Here is a 20,383-nt window from a genome sequence, read left to right as displayed (position 1 = left end):
GCCCCCTGCTGTGCCAACTTTGTGTTTTAGCTGCCCAGTGGTCTGATCATTGTTGTGAGCGTTGCTCCTCTGCCCTCCGCTATTGTTGGAGGGAAACTGCCTCTTAACTGCCCAGTAGCGTCCTTCACGAGCCTCCTTCTAGAGGCCGATCTTGACACGGCTGGTACCGGTCATCGGTAAGTCCACTCCTCTCCATGTCATCCAATACCACATCACTCCATCGCTTCTCTAGCCCGTGCGTGCCCGTTTAGCCCCCTCTATCCGGTCAAACAAACCATGTTTGGGCATGCGGTGGCTGGGCATGCAGGCTACATGACCCAGCCAACACAGCCTTGCCTGCCAGACTGTCCATATCTTTCAATAATCTGTAAGCTCCCCACACAATCCAGCCTGGTTAAAACCAGGATGGATCGTGGGCAGGCCAGCCTGAATGTTTCTAACTGACGTAGATGTTCCATTAAGGGGGAGGGGTCCACGTTTTCCAAGCAAAGAGAAGGGACTGCATTGACTGTGGCCGAGAAGATCCGAAGATTCATGTGGAGCAACAGACCAGGTAGCTTCCACAGTGTTGCGCAGCCAATGGAAAAGATAATGGCGCCCGACTGATTCGGAGTGCGACCTCTGCTGTCAAACCAGAGCTGGCCATAAGCGCACTGCCCAGGTTTGGGCGGAGTGTTTGATGACGACATACCCAGATGGGTGCTTAGTTTTGGTGAGGCGGATGGTAAGGCCCCACTTCTTAGTAGCACGCTCCAGATTCAGCAGCAGTGCCCCTAACTCCTTCTCTGAGCGAGCAGTAATTACCAGATCATCAGCGTACGTAACATGGCTGACTAATAATGACAATAGAGTCAACCTACGGTGTGAGCGGAGTAGTGGCCACGAGAGGTAATGACAGGGGAGTCAGCTTGCAGTACGAATGGACTGGTGGCTACGGGAATGATTGAGAATAGCAGCGTGGCCAGGCGACGGAAGAGGATGGTGGAGTCTGCCGGTAGAGCGAGCGTCTGGAATCAGCGAGAAGGTTCGAGAATGGGGGCGTGGCCTCTGATCGTATATAAGGGAGATGCGCGGGAGACTCGGGGCTGTTTAAGTGGAGGCCTCCGTCTGTCCGAGTGTGAGCACGTGGCTCCTGAATAAAGAAACCATCTCAAGAAAAGTGTGTCAAAAGTCGTCATTACATATTTACGTACACATTGCCACTCACGGATTCACGCACTGCGACTCTCACGCCGACCGAATGAATGAACGTGTCAAGTGTGAGAAACACGCAGACACACAAGACACACACTTGCTCGGACACACTCACTCGTTCACATCCACGCTCATCTCATTCACCGTCACAAACGCACATTCACCGACGCTCGTGCACATTTGCTCACAGTCACACACTCGCTCACGCACACACGCAGCAAAGCACGGCGCGACCCAGGTTCGCTTTGGCAGCAGTGGACCCTGTGTGGGGGGGGAGGTGGCGGTACGGGGTGGGGGGGGGGTAGAAGGCGCCCACCTCCTCTTCCCGCCCCCCACCCGCCCGACCCCCGCCCGCCCGACCCCCCGCCCGCGCGGTGCTGTCCCTCGCACTCCGCGGCCCCCCGGTGGAGGGGATGTGTGAGTAACACTAGAACCACAAGGACATTGACCGAGCTACACGATTGGACCTCTTCACATGAAAATACTTACTGTATATGATTCACGAGGGTCGAGGACGAAGGCCGGTTGGGGGGGGGGGGAGGGGGCTGCGGACAGGGCCCCCCCACCCGCCAGAGCCACGCACGGAACTCCCGTACCCCCCCGTACTACTGCACCCCCCCCCCCACCACCAGCCCCCGGTCCCGCACCGGCCTTCGCGACATTTGCACAACACATCGTTATTACGCAGCCCCCCCCCCCTCCCTCCCCGCCCCCCCGCAGCGTGTCCGATCGTCGGCTCATCCTGCAAAATGACAGCTTCTTCCTCCTCCTCTTCTTCTTCTTCTTCAAACGTTCAACGTAAAGGTCGCGCATGGAAATGTTTGTTTCTATATCATGCAGTCAAAACGGAAAGCGTACTCTATCAAAAGTAGAAATACTAACGAAGTCTCCTAGAACATGTGCAAATCTGTCGACTACAGGCAGGGCGGCCGTCCACCCCCCCACCCCTCCCCTGCTCCCCCTTCCCCACGATCACGGCCCCCTAACCCCTGGCTCCAGCTCCTCGAATCGCAGACTCTGAGCACGGGACGGGGTCAAGGGGATCGGCGTCGCGCGCTGCAAAACCAAACGCAGTGACGCGATTCCGGATCGAGATTCGGTACCTTGGCCCCCAACCCACCCACCCCCCCCCCCCCCCAGCGCAAGAAACCTTCGAGCGCTCACCCACCCCCCCGCCCCGCTGCCCCCCCCCCCACCCCTTGGGCGCAGTCGCTCATCCGCGCACACCGGCGCTCGGCCCGGTATCGCGAAAACGGGAGAAATGGCTTCTGGTCCTATAGCTCCGTGGACAGTCGGCACGAGAGCACGGTTGGCGTCACAGCGGCGCGCTCGGCCGCCCCCGCCCCCCCGCCCGCCCCCCCCCCCCCGAACTCTCCCACCACTTCCGTGAGCGCCACCGAGCGATGAGAGGCCAGGGTAGGGGGGGGGGGGGCCTCGCGGCGTCAACGCGCACAGACGGTTCAAATCGAAGTCGGGCCTCTCTCGTCGCTGGCGACGAGCATCTCTGCGGCGGAGACTCCGCGGCCTGCGTCCCCTCGCTCACATTCAAGTCGTTGCTCACGGAACGCACCCAGAGGTCCCCCCCCCCCCCACCGCCTCCCTCCCCGTTGTGTCCGAGCCACAGGGCGATTGTCCAGGTAAGAGTGACGCAGCCCCAGGGGCCTTCACGACCTGGGGCCGTCACGCGCCGCAAAGCCGCGATCGCAGATTCACTCTGCTCCTCCCGGGCGAGCGCGGGGGGCATTAGACATGCGTGACAGCCCGCCTCGTCACCCCGACGCGATCCCCACACACACTCGCTCGGCACGTGCCCGCAGCGTCAGGTTAATGACCGCTCCTGTAGTGTCAGGTTAACGAGCGCGCCTGTAGTGAGCGAGCTTCTAGTGTCAGGTGAACGAGCGCGCCTGTAGTGTCAGGTTAACGAGCGCGCCTGTAGTGTCAAGTAAACGCGTGCGTCTGTAGCGTAAGGTTAACGAGCGCGCCTGTAGTGTCAAGTAAACGCGTGCGTCTGTAGCGTAAGGTTAACAAGCGCGCCTGTAGAGAGCGAACTTGTAGTGTCAGGCTAACGCGCATGCCTGTAACGTCAGGTGAACGAGCGTGCCTGTAGTGTCAAGTTAACGAGCGCGCCTGTAATGAGCGCGCCTGTAGCGTCAGGTTAAATCATGAACTGAATTCTTCATTAATAACCAAAACATGGCCAGATGACGACAGCAGCAGCAGCTGCCATTCACACTGCCGATTTTGACTGAAGCTGTCAAGATTCTCAGCATCTCCTATGAAAAAGTTCGCAAAGACCGCCCCACCCCCCAACCCCCTGCACCCCCCTCGCCCCTCGCGCAGAAGCAGTGGTTTGTGGCGCTGCTCGCGATCCGTGGCGGACGGGAGAAAGGGGAAAGCGCGGTGCGGCGGGACATGCGGGGGTCGCTAAAAAAAAATTATACGAACAACGGAGGGGGGGGGGGGGTGCAGCCGGCCCCCCCCCCACCAGCGGCAACACCACGCCCTTCCTGACTTCCCCAGAATGCTTTGCACCACACGAGGGTAGGACAAAGGTGGGGAAGGGGGATAACGGGGGGGGGGGGGTGGCACAAGCGGAACACGGGTTGCTAGCGATCACATGCACGTGTAAACAATCGGGGTGCGGCGGCGGCCCCGCCGGCGAGGATTGAGAAACGGCTTCACACGGAGATTACAAAAGGTGAGGGTCGCGCCGCCACAGCCGCCCCCCCCCCCCCACCCACGACGGCGGACACGGTCTCCAGCGTTTTTTGCCCCAAGTGACGAGCGTTTCCTATGAAAACCCCCCACGGAGTGCCATCGGTCATCGTACACGGGTGCGGAGGTGGAGGAGGTGGAGGAGGAGGAGGTGGCGGAGGTGGTTTTCGTCGGTTGTGGCCGCGCGGGGGAAACGGGCACCGGCGGTCAGGTGCTGCCCCGCATGCAGGCCATGACGAGCTCCAGCTTGTAGGCCAGCCTCTGCCTCTTGGCCTGATCCTCGCCCTCCAGCGCGCACAGGATCTGCAGGAGAGACGTGGCGGCGCTTACACACACACACACACACACCTCCACACAAAGATAAAGATCCCCCGTATAGCCATAACATACTGTTGGGGCAAGTGTAGTTAGCGACCACCTATGAAGACTGGCATGGCACACGAGGGGGTAGGTGACCAGCACTACGCCTCTCTCCCGAGTGGCTATATTTTTAAGCATCGCACCAGCTACTCATTTGAGGCCGATTCGACCTAAGGGAGATCCAGGACCGGTTCAGATAATCGTCACTGGTGTTGGCCGTGAGCGGGAATCCAACTCAGTTCGCCGAGTTTGTGGTGCAGCGTAGCGCTAACCGCTACACTACCGCTCACTCGCACCTCCACACACATGAACGCTGCGCACACCTCGTCGCTGTACTTGGTGACGTAGGCGTAGATCTCGTTGAGGGCGCTCATGGTGGCGAAGTCGGTGACGTGGAGGCGCGACTGCTCCGCCAGGTACGCGTTCATGTCCTGGTCGCTGATCGCGGCCATCTTGCCGATGTCCGAGTAGTACCTGGGACGCGCGGACACCGTCAACGCCATCGCCATGACCATCACCGCCACCGCCATGACCATCATCGCCACCGCCATGACCATCACCGCCATCGCCATGACCATCACCGGCACCGCCGTCGACGCGACCGCTATCGCCGGTCCCTCCCGCCCCCTCCCCCCGGCGCCCTCCCCTCCCCCCCTCTAGCGCTTACCTCTCCACCCAGTTCTTGTAGTTGGGGATGTCCTTGGCGTAGAGGAGCTTGTTGGAGGGCGAGTCCTTGCCGAGCCGGTGCTCCGAGGTGGAGCACGAGTCCATGAAGGTCTGCGCGACGACGGAGAGGCACGCGTCCGTGATGCTGCTCTTGTGGATGTCGAACACGAACTGCGGGTTCTTGATCACGTTCACCCAGAAGCGCAGCGGCAGGCTGCGAGGAGGAGGAGACGCGCGCAGGTACGAGCAACGTTAACCCCGGCCGCCTGCCCGCGTCCGTCTCTGTCTCTCCGGCGCCGGCGCTGGCACGGCGCGCCAGATGCTCGCCGAAGGCCGAGTGGAGCTCGCGTTGTGTGAACGGTGGAGAGCGCACTGGAACCCTACGCTCACCCCCAAGCTCACACCCTCTCACCCCCACGCTCACCCAACACATACTCTCACCAACACGCCCACGCTCACACCTACACACACTCTCACCTCCCACGCTCACCCACCCACGCTCACCAGTTGCTCTTCCACGTGTGGCGCACGTCGGGGTCGCTGATGGTGTGCCGGTCGGCCTGCTCGTCCAGGAAGTCGAACATGTACTTGATGGCGAGGGGCAGCGAGCTGCCGCGGTGCGCCGTGCTGAAGATCGTCTCAAACAGGTCGTCCACAAACTTCTGCAGCGTGCCCTGCAGCACCGCACACACTCCCGCTCGTCAGCAGTGCCACGCACGCACGTCCGCAGGCCGGCTCGTGAGCAGCATCGGCAATCGGCTTCCTGCGCCTCCCGCCGGCGAGTCATACATCACTCGCGCGCATGCGACCGTGTCATTTGTTTGGCCGTGTCGGCCAGATCCTTACGTGGGCTAATCCAATAATGCACGACAAATCACAACGTAGTCCGCTGCGTGTTGAGGCAATGGAACGTTGAGGTGATGCAAACTCCTCAAATGGGATCACGCACAGCAGCAGCAGCAGCACTCATGGCCCGCTACCGACAGACCAACGCCCTCTGCTGGCCAGCTGCTGAGTCACCTCGTGCCACACTGACAGCTGCCGCTGGGGGTTCCTCGTTCAAATGTTCGAGATGAGACGGGAGATGTAAAGCGCTGTGCGACACGTATAGTGGGGGGTGGCTCTGGTCAATGATGACTCAACCTCATTCAGTTGGGCGGCGGCGGCGGCGGTGGTGGTGGCTACGCACGTGGCCTGTAATCCAGCACTGTGGAGGCAGGCAGTGAGGCTCGGTGGATCACGCTAATGTTGCGACACTCTACCTTCCCGTGCGCGTCGAGGAGAAGCCATACCCTGGCTTGCCAGGAGGAAGGCGGTGTGGCATAGAGTGTTGCGCTCTCGCACGGGTGGGTGACCTCCGGGTGCTCCGGTCTCCTCCCACGTGTGTAAATGCTCAATAATTGGCTGAAAACATCTCAACCTACAGAGGACCGCAGACCTTGGGCAACTGTTGGTAGCGCCGGGCATTCGGCGCGTGGCTGCTGCTGCTGCTGCTGCCGCTGACTTTCGCACGTCCGTGGTTCCTCCTCGGCGATCGCGAGAGACGCGAGTTGCACGACGACGCACAGCGTGACTCTTGCTCACGCACCGTGTGCGCGCATCCTCACCTTGGCGGCGAGCGACCAGGTGAGATGGATCCCAGGGCAGGGGGGCCGGTGTGAGTCTCCTCACCTTGGTGGCGAGCGACCAGGTGAGATGGATCCCAGCGTAGGGGGGCCGGTGTGAGTCTCCTCGCCTTGGTGGCGAGCGACCAGGTGAGATGGATCCCAGCGTAGGGGGGCCGGTGTGAGTCTCCTCGCCTTGGTGGCGAGCGACCAGGTGAGATAGATCCCAGCGTAGGGGGGCCGGTGTGAGTCTCCTCACCTTGGCGGCGAGCGACCAGGTGAGATGAATCCCAGGGCAGGGGGGCCGGTGTCAGTCTCCTCACCTTGGTGGCGAGCGACCAGGTGAGATGGATCCCAGCGTAGGGGGGCCGGTGTGAGTCTCCTCGCCTTGGTGGCGAGCGACCAGGTGAGATGGATCCCAGCGTAGGGGGGCCGGTGTGAGTGTCCTCACCTTGGCGGCGAGCGACCAGGTGAGATGAATCCCAGGGCAGGGGGGACGGTGTGAGTGTCCTCACCTTGGTGGCGAGCGACCAGGTGAGATGGATCCCAGCGTAGGGGGGCCCGTGTGAGTGTCCTCACCTTGGTGGCGAGCGACCAGGTGAGATAGATCCCAGGTCACGGGGACGGAAGGACGGTGCGTCCTCACCTTGGTGGCTAGCAGCCGGGTGAGGTAGATCTCGGACACCATCTTGCTGCCGCGATCGCCCTCCTTCTGGTCGGCGTGGTCGTGGTTCTTCACCAGGTGCCACAGCTTGGTGCCGCTCTCCAGGTCGGGCGTGATCATGGGCGTGCGCGAGCGCAGCGAATCCGGGCTGCCCGCGTACCGGATCATGTTCTCTGTTGCAAGGGGGAGGAGGGGGGTGGGGGGGGGGTCACGGGTACAAGGTTAGCGACTCAGTTGGAAAGTCCTTTCTTCTCTCCATAACAAACAGAGTGGCTCCTTGCCGATAAGGTTCTGGCAGTTCACCAGCACTGGTTCATGCCATTGGTGGTATGTGTTGGTGTTGTGGTTGGTGCTATGGGTTAGGGTTGCAGTTGGGGGTTGGTGGTATGGGTTTGGGAAGTGATTGGGGGTTGGTGGTATGGGTTGGGGTTGCAATTTGGGGTTGGTGGTACAGGTTGATGTTGTGGTTGGGGGTTTGTGGTAAGGGTAGTGGTTGGGGGTTAATGGTATGGGTTGTGGTTGGTGGTACGGGTTGTATGTATACATGAGTGTTGAACGTCTTTCGCACCGTACGTAGCCAACCGTGCTAATCGGGGGTTGCGGTTGGGGGTTGTTGGTTGGGGTTGATGGTTCACGCTGGCGTTGTGGCACGCACCGTATCGGCTCACGGAGGGGCGCGGCAGCACCGTGGGGTTGGCGATGTATGACGTTTGCTTGGGAACCAACGCCACAATAGAGCCGTCAGCGACCTGCACAGTCACACACAGTCACACACAGTCACACACGCGGTCAGGCGCAGTCACACAGTCACACGCGCGGTCACGCCGTTCGGTGCCTCGCTCCACGTGCTGGGAGCTTAGGTAATGGTAAAGTTACCTGGTGTCGAGGTGGCCTGGTGTCAAGGTTACCTGGTGGCGAGGTGACCTGGTGGTCAGGTAACCTGGTGGCGAGGTGACCTGGTGGTCAGGTTAAATAATGGTGAGGTGACCTGGTGGCAAGGTGACCTGGTAATGGGCGAGCGTGTTGAGTCTTTTCCAGTCGTTTTCGATCTTGGTGGTGATGTCCTCGTCCTGCAGGATGATTCGGGCCATGCGCCCCTGCCTCCACTCTGCATGCACAGTGACCCCCGCGTGTGTAAGTTCTTGTCACTCTTCGATAGCTACTACCATGGCTACTCTTCCCATCAACCTCACTTCATTGATTCCTCAAACCCACGTTGAAGACTCGACCAGACACCGACCGTCTCAATGTCATCCACCACACTGCGTACATGTGCGTACGTGTGTTTGTGTGTACATGTGCGTATGTGTGTGTGTACATGTGCGTACGTGTGTGTGTACATGTGCGTACGTGTGTGTGTACATATGCGTACATGTGTGTGTACATGTGCGTACGTGTGTGGGTGTACATGTGCGTACGTGTGTGTGTGTGAGGAAGGGTAGTGTCGCAGTCAGCGCGCTGCGCTCCGAACCCGGCGGCCTGAGTTCGATTCCCACTCGTGGCCAATACCATGGGCAATTACCTGAACTGGTCATGGGCCTCCCCGAAGTCGACTCAGCCTCAAATGAGTGAGGACCTGGTACGATGTGTGAACATCGCCACTGGGGAGACAAAGGCGGCCGGGCAGGTGCTCGGCACCGACCCCCTCACGTGCCGTGCCTGCCTTCATAGGTGCTCGCTAACAGCACCGGCGCAAACAGTCTGTTAAGGCTGTACGAGGGATCTTTGTTGTGTGAAGGTGGATGTACGTATGTATGTTGAACTTATTTCACACCGTACGTAGCCAACTGTGCTAATCGGAGGTGTGTACATGTGTGTGTACGTGTACGTGTGTGTGTGTGTACGTGTGCGTGTACGTGCGTGTGTACGTGTGCGTGTGTGTACGTGTGCGTGTGTGTACGTGTGCGTGTACGTGTGCGTGTACGTGTGTGTGTACGTGTGCGTGCCCACCCAGGTCCATGTCGACGCTCTTGGGGCGCAGCGAGTAGGGCACGTTCTTGTAGACGGCGTCGAGCAGCTTCTCCTTGACCTGCGTCACCGTGTCACAGTTGAGCAGCTTCACCGCCACCTCGGGCCCATTCTCGTTGTCCGGGTTCACGCAGTTCAGCGTCTGCAGCGGCCGTGCCACCGCAGACAACAACGACAAGTACGTCAACAACAACGCCAACAAACAACAACGGCAGCACTGACGTCAATTTCAGCTGCTACGGTAGCAGCAGCATGACAACGGTTCACTCAATAGCAGCGAAACTGGGCCAAGCGGCAGATCAACACAGCCCGGCCCCATTTTGTTTGTTCACCCAGGAGAGCTTCGCGGAGTCCCATAACTCCTTTTCAGGAGGGTCATGCCAAGTTTTCAGAGCAGGGGGTGACGTGTCATCCCAATTGAATAATTACCGGGACTCAACTCAAGGCTCGGGGCTTGGGTTATGGGGCCTAGGGTGCAGAGGTGGGAGAGCACGGGGCCCGGAGACTCGGGGCACGGGGCTTGAGGGCACGGGGCTTGAGGGCACGGGGGCACTGGGGCACGGGGCCCGGGATACGGAGGCACGGGGGTACGAGGCCCGGGGTATGGGGGCTTAGTGCATGTGGCTCAGGACCCGGGACCACGTGGAGGACTCACGAGCGTGCGGTAGTCGATCTGCTGGCGGATGAGCTTGTCCTCGCTGAGCGAGTAGCGCGCCTCGCCCGTGATGGCGTCGATCGGCCCCTTTTCCATCTGCTGCTTGATGGCGCAGTAGAGCATGAAGAGGGGCTCGCCGGCGCACTCCTGCATGCACACACACAAGCACACACGCACAAGGGCATACACACACGCATGTGTAAACACGTACACACACGCATGTGTAAACACGTACACACACGTGCAAACATGCACACACACGTGCAAACATGTAAACACGTACACGTACACAAATGGACCCAGGAAGACTTGGAGAGAACAGAGGGGCAGGTGGTGAGTGGGTTGAATCAGGTGTTGAGGGGCACGTGTGGTGAGTCAGGTGGTGAGGGGCACGTGTGGTGAGTTAGGTGGTGAGGAACACGTGTGGTGAGTCAGGTGGAGGAGGGGCACGTGTGGTGAGTCAGGTGGTGAGGGGCACGTGTGGTGAGTCAGGTGGTGAGAGGCACGTGTGGTGGAGTCAGGTGGTGAGGGGCACGTGTGGTGAGTCAGGTGATGAGGGACACGTGTGGTGAGTCAGGTGGTGAGGGGCACGTGCGGTGGAGTCAGGTGGTGAGGGACACGTGTGGTGAGTCAGGTGGTGAGGGAGATGTGCGGTGAGTGGAGATGCCACCCCCGCTCACCTTGAGGAACTTGTGCAGTAGGAATGTGAACCAGTTGGTGAGCATCTTCTCAGCTACGGACTCCGTGCTGGCACAGAGAGAGAGGCAGGGAGTCACTCTCAACATTCACACCACAGCGAGTGCGTGTGTGTGTGTATGGGCCTCCCCCTAGGTAGACTTTGCCTCAAATGAGTACTCGGTGGGGTGTGTAAAACATCATCACTGACAAAGGCAGCCGGACGTGGTGCTGGCTACCCACCCCCTCGTGTGCAGTGCCGGGCCTTCATAGATGCCACTCGCTAATGTGCACTCTCGCCCCAACGGCCTGTTCAGGCTATACGGGTGAGATTTGCTTCTGCGTGCGTGCGTGTGTGCGGAACCCCGCGCTGACCGGCGCAGCAGCAGCTTGGGGTGGTTCTTGCTCTCCAGGTTCTTGTCGATGAGGTCGGACAGCAGCTGCTTGAGGACGTCGGTGGCGTACTCCATCTTGCCCTGCAGCGCCGTGGCGATGAGCGACGCCACGTTGCCGCGGTCGCGCATCGAGAAGCTCCGCTGGGACTCGAGGGTGCGGATGAAGGTGAGCAGGAAGGCCTTGTTGTTGAGCAGCTGCCCAAACTGCTTGAGGCCCTTCTCCACGCTCTCCTGCCGGTTCCCGGGCACCTGCGCGGCACAACGCAACGCGCGCGCGCAAGTTCAAATCGACACGCGCGCACAAAGACAACCATCCGCACTCCAGTGTAGCCTCCACAGACTCTTGGGGGGAAAGGCCGGCATGGCACACAATGGGGTGGGTAGCCAGCACCACGCCCTGCCGCCTTTGTCTCCGCAGTGGAGATGTTTACACACCGCACCAGGCACTGATTTGAGGGCGAGTTGACGTAGGGGAGGCCCAGGACCGGTTCAGATAATCATCGCAGGAGGTGGCCTTGAGCGTGAATCGAACTCGAGTCGCCGGATTCGTAGCGCAGCACGTCAACTGCTGCGCTACCACCCCTCACACACGTGTGTACACACGCGCGCGCACACACACTGCGAACCTCCAGCTCCTTGAGCACCGGGTGCTCCTCGATGCCGGGGAAGAGCACGCGCATGGCGTACGTGCGGTAGTCCAGGAAGGGGATGCCCGTGCCGTCCAGGTCGCTGGTCAGCTCGTTGATGTCAGTCTGCAGCTCCGCAAAGGCTGCGCGAGACACCGCGGGCACGCACGCACGCACGACGATCACACATCACAGTTACACACACGCGCGCACACAGACATACACGAACACGCACACACACGAGAGGTGAGCGTTAAACGTGGGGCGGTGAGCGGCGAACGTGGAGCGGTGAGCGTGGAGCGAGTGGCCGCACGCTGCACTCACCCTCCTTGCACTCGAGCGCGACGCGCGACTCCAGGTTGTCCATCTGCATCTGCAGGCGGCGCAGCGTGAGGTCGCTCTCCTTGGACTTGCGTTTGTAGGCGATGAGCACGGCGACGATGATGAAGATGAGGAGGCCGCCCCCCACCGCGATGCCCACGATGGTGGGCAGGCTCAGCAGGCTGTCCGAGTAGATATGCACCATCCCGGGGGACTGCTCGTTCCCTCCCACGCGCACCTGTCCCGTACACACAGACAGATACCCCGTATAGCCACCTGCCCCCCACTCACACACACAGATACCCCGTATAGCTGCCTGTCCTGCACGCACACACACAGATACCCCATATAGCCACCTGTCCCGCACACAAATCTCCCGTATAGGCACCTGTCCCGCACCCACGCACACAGATACCCCGTATAGCCACCTGTCCCGCATCCACACACACAAATCTCCCGTATAGGCACCTGTCCCGCACCCACGCACACAGATACCCCGTATAGCCACCTGTCCCGCAACCACACACACAGATACCCCGTATAGCCACCTGCCCCACGCACACACACACACACACAGATACCCCGCATAGCCACCTGCCCCACGCACACACACACACAGATACCCCGTATAGCCACCTGCCCCGCACACACGGACAAAGATACCCCATATAGCCACCTGCCCCACGCACAGACACACAAGATACCCCGTATAGCCACCTGCCCCGCACGCCCGCACACAGATCTCCCGTATAGCCACCTGCCCCGCACGCACGCACACAGATCTCCCGTATAGCCACCTGCCCCACACGCACACACACAGATCTCCCGTATAGCCACCTGCCCCGCACACACGCACACAGATACCCCGTATAGCCACCTGTCCCGCACACAGGTCACCACCCTGTGTGCTCTTCAGGGGATTGTTGGGGCCGATCGCTCGTGAACTCATTTACATCGGTCTGCGAGCTCTGCAATGGCTACGCGTACGAACACAGGCACACATGCACAGACACGGAAACACACATGCATGTGGCGCACTTCCCACCCCCTGTGACGCACGTACCAGCACACGGTGGCGCCCACCACCCTCCCCCCACCCCGACACGCCCGTGTGACGCACGTACCAGCACACGGTGGCGCCCGGTGATGCTGGGCGACTCGCACAGGATCTGCGTCTCCGACACCGTCACCTCGCACCGGTGGTCTCCGATCATCACCGAGTAGTTGAGCTTCCCGCCCGGCGGAACAATGTTCCGACCCTGGGGACGAGTGACAGCATGGGCGACGTGGACGGACACCGCCGCTACCACTGTTAGCCCCCCCCCCACCCCTCCGCCAGCAGTGCCGCGAGCGAACAGTTTCAGGGCTGCGCCTTTACATTGTAACTGCACGACACGGCGAGCCTACTACGACCAAGCGGCACCGTCCGCTGCGATCGGTCGACGTTACAGATCCCGTGACGTAAACCGCAAAGAGTCGGTTAAATTTGAAAAAAATATATATTACACAGCAAAAAATCACTCCGTTGTGATCCCTCACACAGCGGAGCGATCATCATCATCATCATCCCCCTGCTGGCAGCAGACTCATGCCCCAGTTCCCTCTGGCAAACGACTCCTGTCCCCTGCTCGCTCGTGTTCCTCAGCTGGTCACACAGAACACACTTGGACAATTCAGACGACTGCACCAACTACGACCGTTTCGGCTCCCCAGCTGAAGGACAATGCTCGCAACAAGAAGCAGAGTGAGCGTCAGATATCGCAGTTACAGTAAAACCTTGGATTGCGAGTAACTTGGTCTGCGAGTGTTTTTCAAGACGAGCAAACTTTTTTTTTCGACCGTGACACTGGCAGACAACGGTCGACTCTTGCGAATTACATCACGGGATCTTTAACATCCACTACGGTTAACACGGAACATCGCCATAGTATTCGCCAGGGCGGCCTGCTGAATTTGAACTGGCAATATCTGCGACAAGCGGCACACGTGCTACCACCGGGCCGCATTAGCTACCCCCCCACTCCCGGCCCCCTCACAGCAAGCCCCCCCAGTTCGTGCAGCCAGTAGAGGCCGCTACCTTGAGGATGATGGGTGCTCCAGGCTTGATCTCGAGCGTGCCGGTGGGGTTGAGCATCTCGAAGGAGGGGTTGGGGTAGTAAAGGAAGGCCGAGTTGTTGATGGCCAGCAGCGCCGACACCGCGTCCAGGACGAACCCAAACTCGTCGGGTCGCACCTCGGCGTCGGCCAGCGGAAGGCCAGCGGCCAGGGGCAGCCCGGGGGCCCGGCACACCATGTGGCTTCCGTTCACCACCTCGCAGGGCTGCTCACACAGGCATGCGCACACGGTCAACGCCTACCAAGGACGGTACGGCGCACGGGGGCGGAGTGGGCGGTGTGGGCGGGGCCACGCTCGCCCACATAAAGGTGGGGAGTCGGCCTAGGGCAGGCTCAGCACTGGTTCAGTTGTTACGCGTCAACAATGTTTAGCCGTGGTTGGAAATTAAACCAGTCAGGGTGTTCGTAAGGCTAAACACCACGCCCCCACTCTTGCCACCAGCTCACACGAAGACAAAGAAACCCGGCGTAACCTTTAACAGAGAGATGTGGGAAGTGTTGTTAACTAGCACCTATGAAAGGTGGTACGGCACACAAAAGAGCGGGTGGCCAACCCCAAACTTGGCCATCTTTGTCTTACCTGTGCTGATGTTCGCCCAAGACCAGTCTCCACTCTCCCAGTGCCTCAATTATCCTACTATCTCAACTCTCTCTGCATCTCCACTCTCCCCATGTCTCCACAATCCACCCGTATGTCCACACACCCTCCCCGTGTCTCTGCTCTCCCAGTGTCTCCACCCTCCCCGTGTCTCCGCTCTCTCCGTGTCTCTGCTGTCTCTGCTCTCCCCGCTCTTCCCGTGCGTGCGCGGCCCCCTACTCACGCTGATGCTCTCGGAGCCGTTGAATTTGACGCGGATCTTGGGCTCCTGAATGAGCGCCAGGTTGGTCCCCGTCACGGTCACCATCGTGCTGCCGCTGCACACGGACAGAAGCGTCCGCAGCACCACGCACACGCCGTCAGGTCCGGGGCTCGCCACACGCGCACAACGTTCCACACACAACGCTGCACACACCCACACACAAACGCCGCACACGCACACAAACGCTCGCCAGGCATAGACGCTGGTCTGTGCCACGCAAAGGTCGTCTCATCGCGTGACACAACATGGACACTCGGGGTGAAATTGGGGAAATACGTGAAGACGACAAGAATGGGAGACGCGGGGAGACACACAGAGAGTGGAGACGCAGAGGGAATGGAGACAGTGAGAGCGGAGACACTGGCACAGCGGAGACGTTGGGACAGCAGAGGCAGAGGGAGAGGTGAGAAAGAGAGAGCGGAGACACAGGAAGGGAAAGCGGAGAGGCGGGCGTACTTGTAGATGCTCCACTCGGGCTCGACGCGTGTCACCGTGGGGTCATCCCGGTACTCGAAGGCCAGCTCGCTGTGCACACTGGCGCGGTCGATGTGCAGCGCCACGCGCGCCCGGCCCAGCCCCGAGCTCGCGCCAGAACTGACGCACACCAGCTCCGTGGCGGAGCGTCTGCATGCCACACGGGGGGGTGGGGGGGGATGGCGTAGGGGGGAGCGGGGAGATGCGTAGAGTCACGTGATATTGTGAAATAGGGACAGACGGAAGGAACTGGAGACGCACAATGCGGCCGGCTGTGTCGTGTGTGTGTGTGTGCGGAGTGCGGCGAGGACGTGCCCAAAGTGTGGCCGAAATGTGGAGTAGCGTTACAGTGCGTGCGGTGGTGCTGTCCGCGTTGCGGTGTTGCCGTGTGTGGCCTGTGTGGCCACGCGTGCCGCGGTGTGGCCGGCCGTCCCACCTGAGAAAGCGGCAGCTGTTGTTGTTGAAGGTGACGGCCACGGTGCTGCCGGCGTCGAGGTTGCTTCCCAGCACGGTGACGGTGGTGCCGCCCGACACGGGGCCCTTGTCCGGGCGGAGGCCACTCAGCACCGGTACCTGGGGGGTCCCACACGCGGCAAGGGTCACCACGGAGCCCGACCACAACACACCCCGCTGCGGCGCCAACCACAGCGCGCACCGCGTCGCACCGCGCGCGTCGCCGTTAAGCGGTAGTGCTGCTGCGACACGGCCGTAACGCACGTTGTGCGATACCGCGTCGTACCGCATCACACCGCGCGCCTCACCGTGAACCGGTAGTGCTGCTGCGACACGGCCGTATACTCGGGGAGACAGACGTTGACGCAGACGCGGACGGGGCCGGATGGGGGATCGGAGCGGCCGGCCTCCTCCATCTCACACACGATCCTGCCACGCCACACACACACACGGAAATACAACGAGCGAGTGATCCAGTTTGATTGAACGCGTGAGCGAGTAGTGAGCGCATGAGTGAGAGCATTAGTGAATGACTCAGCAAGTGACTGAGCGAGTGCGTGAGTGAGCATATGAGTGAGCGCGTGATCGAGTGAAATTGTGAGCGAGCGCGTGAGCACCCAAGTTAGAAAGCGGGCCGACTCACTGCTCGGCGCTGATGTACTCGTGCTGCAGGGGAAGGCAGCGCACGCCGGCCACCATCACGTGCTCCGTCACCTCGTACAGCTCCAGGCCCAGGTTCTCTCCGCGGATCGTGACGCGCGTGCCGCCCTCCCGCGGCCCCGTGGCCGGGGTCACCTGCGGGCACGGGGTGGGGAAATGCGCCGCTCTCACCTGCGACCCCTTGCAAGGCTCCTTCTCGCCTCCGACCTCTGACCCCCCCCCCCCCGTTAGCTCGATGCGACCTTGTGATTTTTACTATTCCTCGTCCTGTGCCGTGGAAGCCTCGCCGAGTCTCCCGACTCTCTTCGAGGAGGGCCCTGCCAGGCTTTCGCAGTAGGAGGGGGCAATGAGGCTGTCAATTTTCGGCACACAGTGCCCTATTATTGCTAATGGCGTCACGGGGATATTTAACATCTGCTTGTGTGCCTGCCACGGTGGCGAAATGTTAAAACTACCTTACCTGTTATGCCAGAGATCTATTGGGTAAAGTCACGTAGGTAAAAAAATAAAATAACAAAAATCACGACGTTTCGGCCACAACACAAGCGGCCTTCATCTGGTGAAGGGACGAGACTGTCTGGAGGACAGCGCTGGAGTGAAAAAAGCCACGCTCAGATCACGACCTTTAAGCTGTGTGAGAAGAAACAAAGCGCCTTGACAAAGGAATTAGCATATAATTTAGCATTGAAATGGCTGAGTGATTAGCTTGTGACTGGTCACAGAAATGGCTATGTTAAAGTTAAAGCATACACATCCGCAAAGGCACCCCTTGACAAAGAAATTAGCATAGAATTTAGCATTGAAATAGCTAAGTTAAAGTATACACATCCGCAGAGGCACCCCTTGACAAAGGAATTAACATAGAATTTAGCATTGAAATAGCTGAGTGATTAGCTTGTAACTGGTCACAGAAATAGCTATGTTAGCTATGTTAAAGTCAGAGCATATAAAGTCAGAGCATATACATTTTCACTCCAGCGCTGTCCTCCACAGTCTCGTCCCTTCACCTGATGAAGGCCGCTTGTGTTGTGGCCGAAACGTCGTGATTTTTGTTATTTTATTTTTTTACCTACGTGACTTTACCCAATAGAACCAAACAGTATGGATCCTTGCAGTCACGAAAGCTTTAAATCTAGAAATGCCAGAGATCGTGGGTTCGATTCAAACCCTGACGCCTGTATATTTGGAGTTTGCATGTCTCTCTCCCCATGGTCGCGTTGATTTTTCTGCGGGTCCTCCGGTTTTTCCCTCCACATTTAGAATTAACATGCGGTTAAAGTATTTGGCTGCTATGGGGAGCAGTAGTGTAGCGGTTAGCGAGCTGCGCTACGAATCAGGTGATCAGAGTTCGATTCCCGCTCATGACCAACACCAGTGACAAACATCTGAACCGGTGTGTAAACATTGCCACGAGGGAGGAAAAAACAGCCGGGCATAGTGCTAGCCACCGGCCTCCTCGTGTGCTGTGCGGTCCCTCGTAGATGCTCGCTAACAGCACTTGCTCCAAATGTCTGCTGAGGCTACACGGGGGATCTTTGTCTTTGTCAGCATACGTGCATATCTGCATGGGGACTCGCCTGGGTGATGCGGGGGTACATACATACGTGCGCGCGCGTACGTGTGCGCGTGCGTGCGCGTACGCGTAGCTGCACGCGACTCGCCTGGGTGATGCGGGGGTGCGTGCACCGCCGCGACCCCACCAGCAGGTGCATCCAGTTGACGGCCGCTTGGCTGCAATGCTGCTTGAGCGAGCACTTCCCCTCGGGCTGGCACCAGCCGCACGTGAACTTGGGCTCGGCCTTCAGGCACAGGCCGCAGCTGTCGCGCGCCGCACCGCACTTGTACAGGTGAACTGCAGGGGGGAGGCACAAGGCGGCGCAACGCTACGGCACAACAGTACAGCGCGGCGCTGAAGTTGTACAGGCGGGAGTGCACGTGTGTGTGTGCGTGCGTGTGCTTGTGTACGTGGCGGTACCCTTGATGTTGGTGGGGTTGTCGATGGCGAAGTGGCCGTTCCACAGCACAGAGAAGTCGACCGGCAGGTCACTCACGGAGCCGCTCTCGTACGTGTACTGAGCAACGTCACGCGCACGCACACACAGGCCTCGTTAAGATCGTCGTCACCGATGTTGGCCGTGAGCGAGAATCGAACTTGGGTCTGTATTATGTAGCCAACCGTGCTAATCGGAGGTGCGGGGTTCGTAGCGCATTGCGCTAACCGTTACACCGCACACAACACACTGTGTTTGTAGCGCATTGCGCGAACCGTTACACCATACACAACACACTCTGGGTTCGGAGTGCAGTACGCTAACCGTTACACCACACACAACACGCTCTGGGTTCGGAGCTAACCGTTACACCACACACACAACACACACCATCGTCACCACACTCAGCCCTACGCTCACCACCACGACCACACTCACCGAGGTGTTCTGGCACTGCACGCTGGAGCTGTTGAAGCGCAGGGCGGGCACGCGCACCTCGGTGCCCACCACGCTCACCACGCACTCGTAGCCCTGCTGCCCCGACTGCGGCTGCGGCAGGTTCTTGGCATTGAGGGTGATGGGCCTCACCACCCCCACGGGGATCAGGATCTCCGGAGAGGGGAGCAGTTGGGGGCAGTCCTGCGATCACACAGAGACGGACGCACGGTCACGGAATGGTCAAGGGACGGTCATGGCACGGTTACAGGATGATCATAGACAGTCAAGGGATAATCATTGGATGATCATGGGACGAGTTAAGAAATCATTGGACAGTTACAATTATCGGTTGCTTTTGCTACGATTTCTGTTTGCTTCATTGCTGTTCTTGTTTTTGTGAGCATTGCTTTCGTCATGATGGTGACCCCCAGGACGCTCGTGCAAGCGAGGCTCCTCTCCTGCTCTCCGCTGGTATCAACAAAAACTCAACTCAATCCCCTCCCCCTGGTGATCCGATTGTGACCCCTCGCCGTGACCCCCCACCGCTCCCATCGTAACGACTGTCCCCAGTGACTTCGCGATGCCCTCCCCAGAGTGACCCCCGCCGGAAACACACCCCCCCCCGTGACCCCGCGGTGACCTCCCCACCCCTCTGACCCCGCGGTGGCAACGGCACCTCGGTGGTGTTGACGCGGCCCTCCTGGAAGGAGCAGCTGGTGGGGTCGTGGGTGCACACGTGGCGGTACTTGCACCAGTGGCAGCGGTACTCGCTCCGAACACACGCCAGGCACCTGCACACAAAACCATCGCAAGGACCACTACTACAACCACCGCAACAACCACCGCAACAACCACCACGGTAATATACAACTGCAACTACCAGAACAACCACCAAGGTAATGTACAACCACAAGCGAAACCACAGAGTGAATACAGCTGCCACCGCCACCACGCTATAGAACTAAGCTGTGTGCGGCTGTGTGCAGCAGAGTATATGCTGTGTGTGGTTGTGTATGGTTGATTGTGGTTGCGTGTGGTTGAATGCACATGGATGATTGTGGTTGTGCGTGACCGATTGTGGTTTCCGCGTGACCGATTGTGGTTTCCGAGCGATTGATTGTGATTGCGTGCAATTGATTCTGGTTGCGCGTGATTAATTGCGGTTCCGCGCGATTGGTTGTGGCCGTGAACAGTAGTGGCTGCGCCTGGTTGATTGCGGTTGCGCGTGGCTGCGTCTCTCACGAGGGGTGGACGCTGCAGTTGAAGAAGACGAAGTCGGTGCTGGCGAACTCGCGCCCGGTCTCGCGTGAGCGCAGGCCCAGCCTAACCACACGCGTGTCGCCTGGCGCACCGCGTGGGACACACACACCATCACCACCACTACAACTGAACCGCGGGAACACGCACATCCAATACCAATACAGCCGCCATTCGCCACTAAGTGACGGTGACGTCAAGTGACGGTGACGTCACCACGGCGCCTGTGCCAGGCCATGTGACACACAACCACAAAACTCTCACTATGCACTAACCCTGACCCTATCCCTCA

General features: G+C 59.6%; 1 protein-coding gene across 2 annotated transcripts in view; it reads right to left on the bottom strand.

Moving 5' to 3' along the window:
* Window positions 1-2,963: 2,963 nt before the first annotated feature.
* PLXNA1 (plexin A1) overlaps window positions 2,964-20,383 on the bottom strand; it is a 33,873-nt gene continuing 16,453 nt past the window's right edge. The window contains exons 8-32 of one of the 2 annotated variants that reach the window (XM_032971525.2): window positions 20,077-20,176; window positions 19,511-19,625; window positions 18,835-19,035; window positions 18,381-18,477; window positions 18,067-18,257; window positions 16,389-16,540; window positions 16,054-16,174; window positions 15,729-15,865; window positions 15,275-15,442; window positions 14,780-14,873; window positions 13,921-14,163; window positions 12,968-13,102; window positions 11,847-12,081; window positions 11,523-11,665; window positions 10,877-11,145; window positions 10,507-10,573; window positions 9,827-9,973; window positions 9,154-9,313; window positions 8,208-8,311; window positions 7,772-7,952; window positions 7,186-7,376; window positions 5,440-5,609; window positions 4,937-5,149; window positions 4,593-4,743; window positions 2,964-4,212 (exon numbers count right to left, since the gene is read on the bottom strand). In XM_032971525.2, the coding sequence (XP_032827416.1) occupies window positions 4,117-4,212; window positions 4,593-4,743; window positions 4,937-5,149; window positions 5,440-5,609; window positions 7,186-7,376; window positions 7,772-7,952; window positions 8,208-8,311; window positions 9,154-9,313; window positions 9,827-9,973; window positions 10,507-10,573; window positions 10,877-11,145; window positions 11,523-11,665; window positions 11,847-12,081; window positions 12,968-13,102; window positions 13,921-14,163; window positions 14,780-14,873; window positions 15,275-15,442; window positions 15,729-15,865; window positions 16,054-16,174; window positions 16,389-16,540; window positions 18,067-18,257; window positions 18,381-18,477; window positions 18,835-19,035; window positions 19,511-19,625; window positions 20,077-20,176 (3,881 nt within the window). In that variant the 3' untranslated portion in view covers window positions 2,964-4,116. The remainder of the gene's footprint in view (window positions 4,213-4,592; window positions 4,744-4,936; window positions 5,150-5,439; window positions 5,610-7,185; window positions 7,377-7,771; window positions 7,953-8,207; window positions 8,312-9,153; window positions 9,314-9,826; window positions 9,974-10,506; window positions 10,574-10,876; window positions 11,146-11,522; window positions 11,666-11,846; window positions 12,082-12,967; window positions 13,103-13,920; window positions 14,164-14,779; window positions 14,874-15,274; window positions 15,443-15,728; window positions 15,866-16,053; window positions 16,175-16,388; window positions 16,541-18,066; window positions 18,258-18,380; window positions 18,478-18,834; window positions 19,036-19,510; window positions 19,626-20,076; window positions 20,177-20,383) is intronic. The other variant, XM_032971527.2, reaches the window with a different exon arrangement.

Source organism: Petromyzon marinus, chromosome 46 (genome assembly GCF_048934315.1).
Source record: "Petromyzon marinus isolate PM22_M1 ecotype Great Lakes invasive population chromosome 46, UKy_Petmar_22M1.pri1.0, whole genome shotgun sequence".
Lineage (NCBI taxonomy): Eukaryota > Metazoa > Chordata > Hyperoartia > Petromyzontiformes > Petromyzontidae > Petromyzon > Petromyzon marinus.
This window is presented reverse-complemented; position numbering and strand designations above follow the sequence as displayed.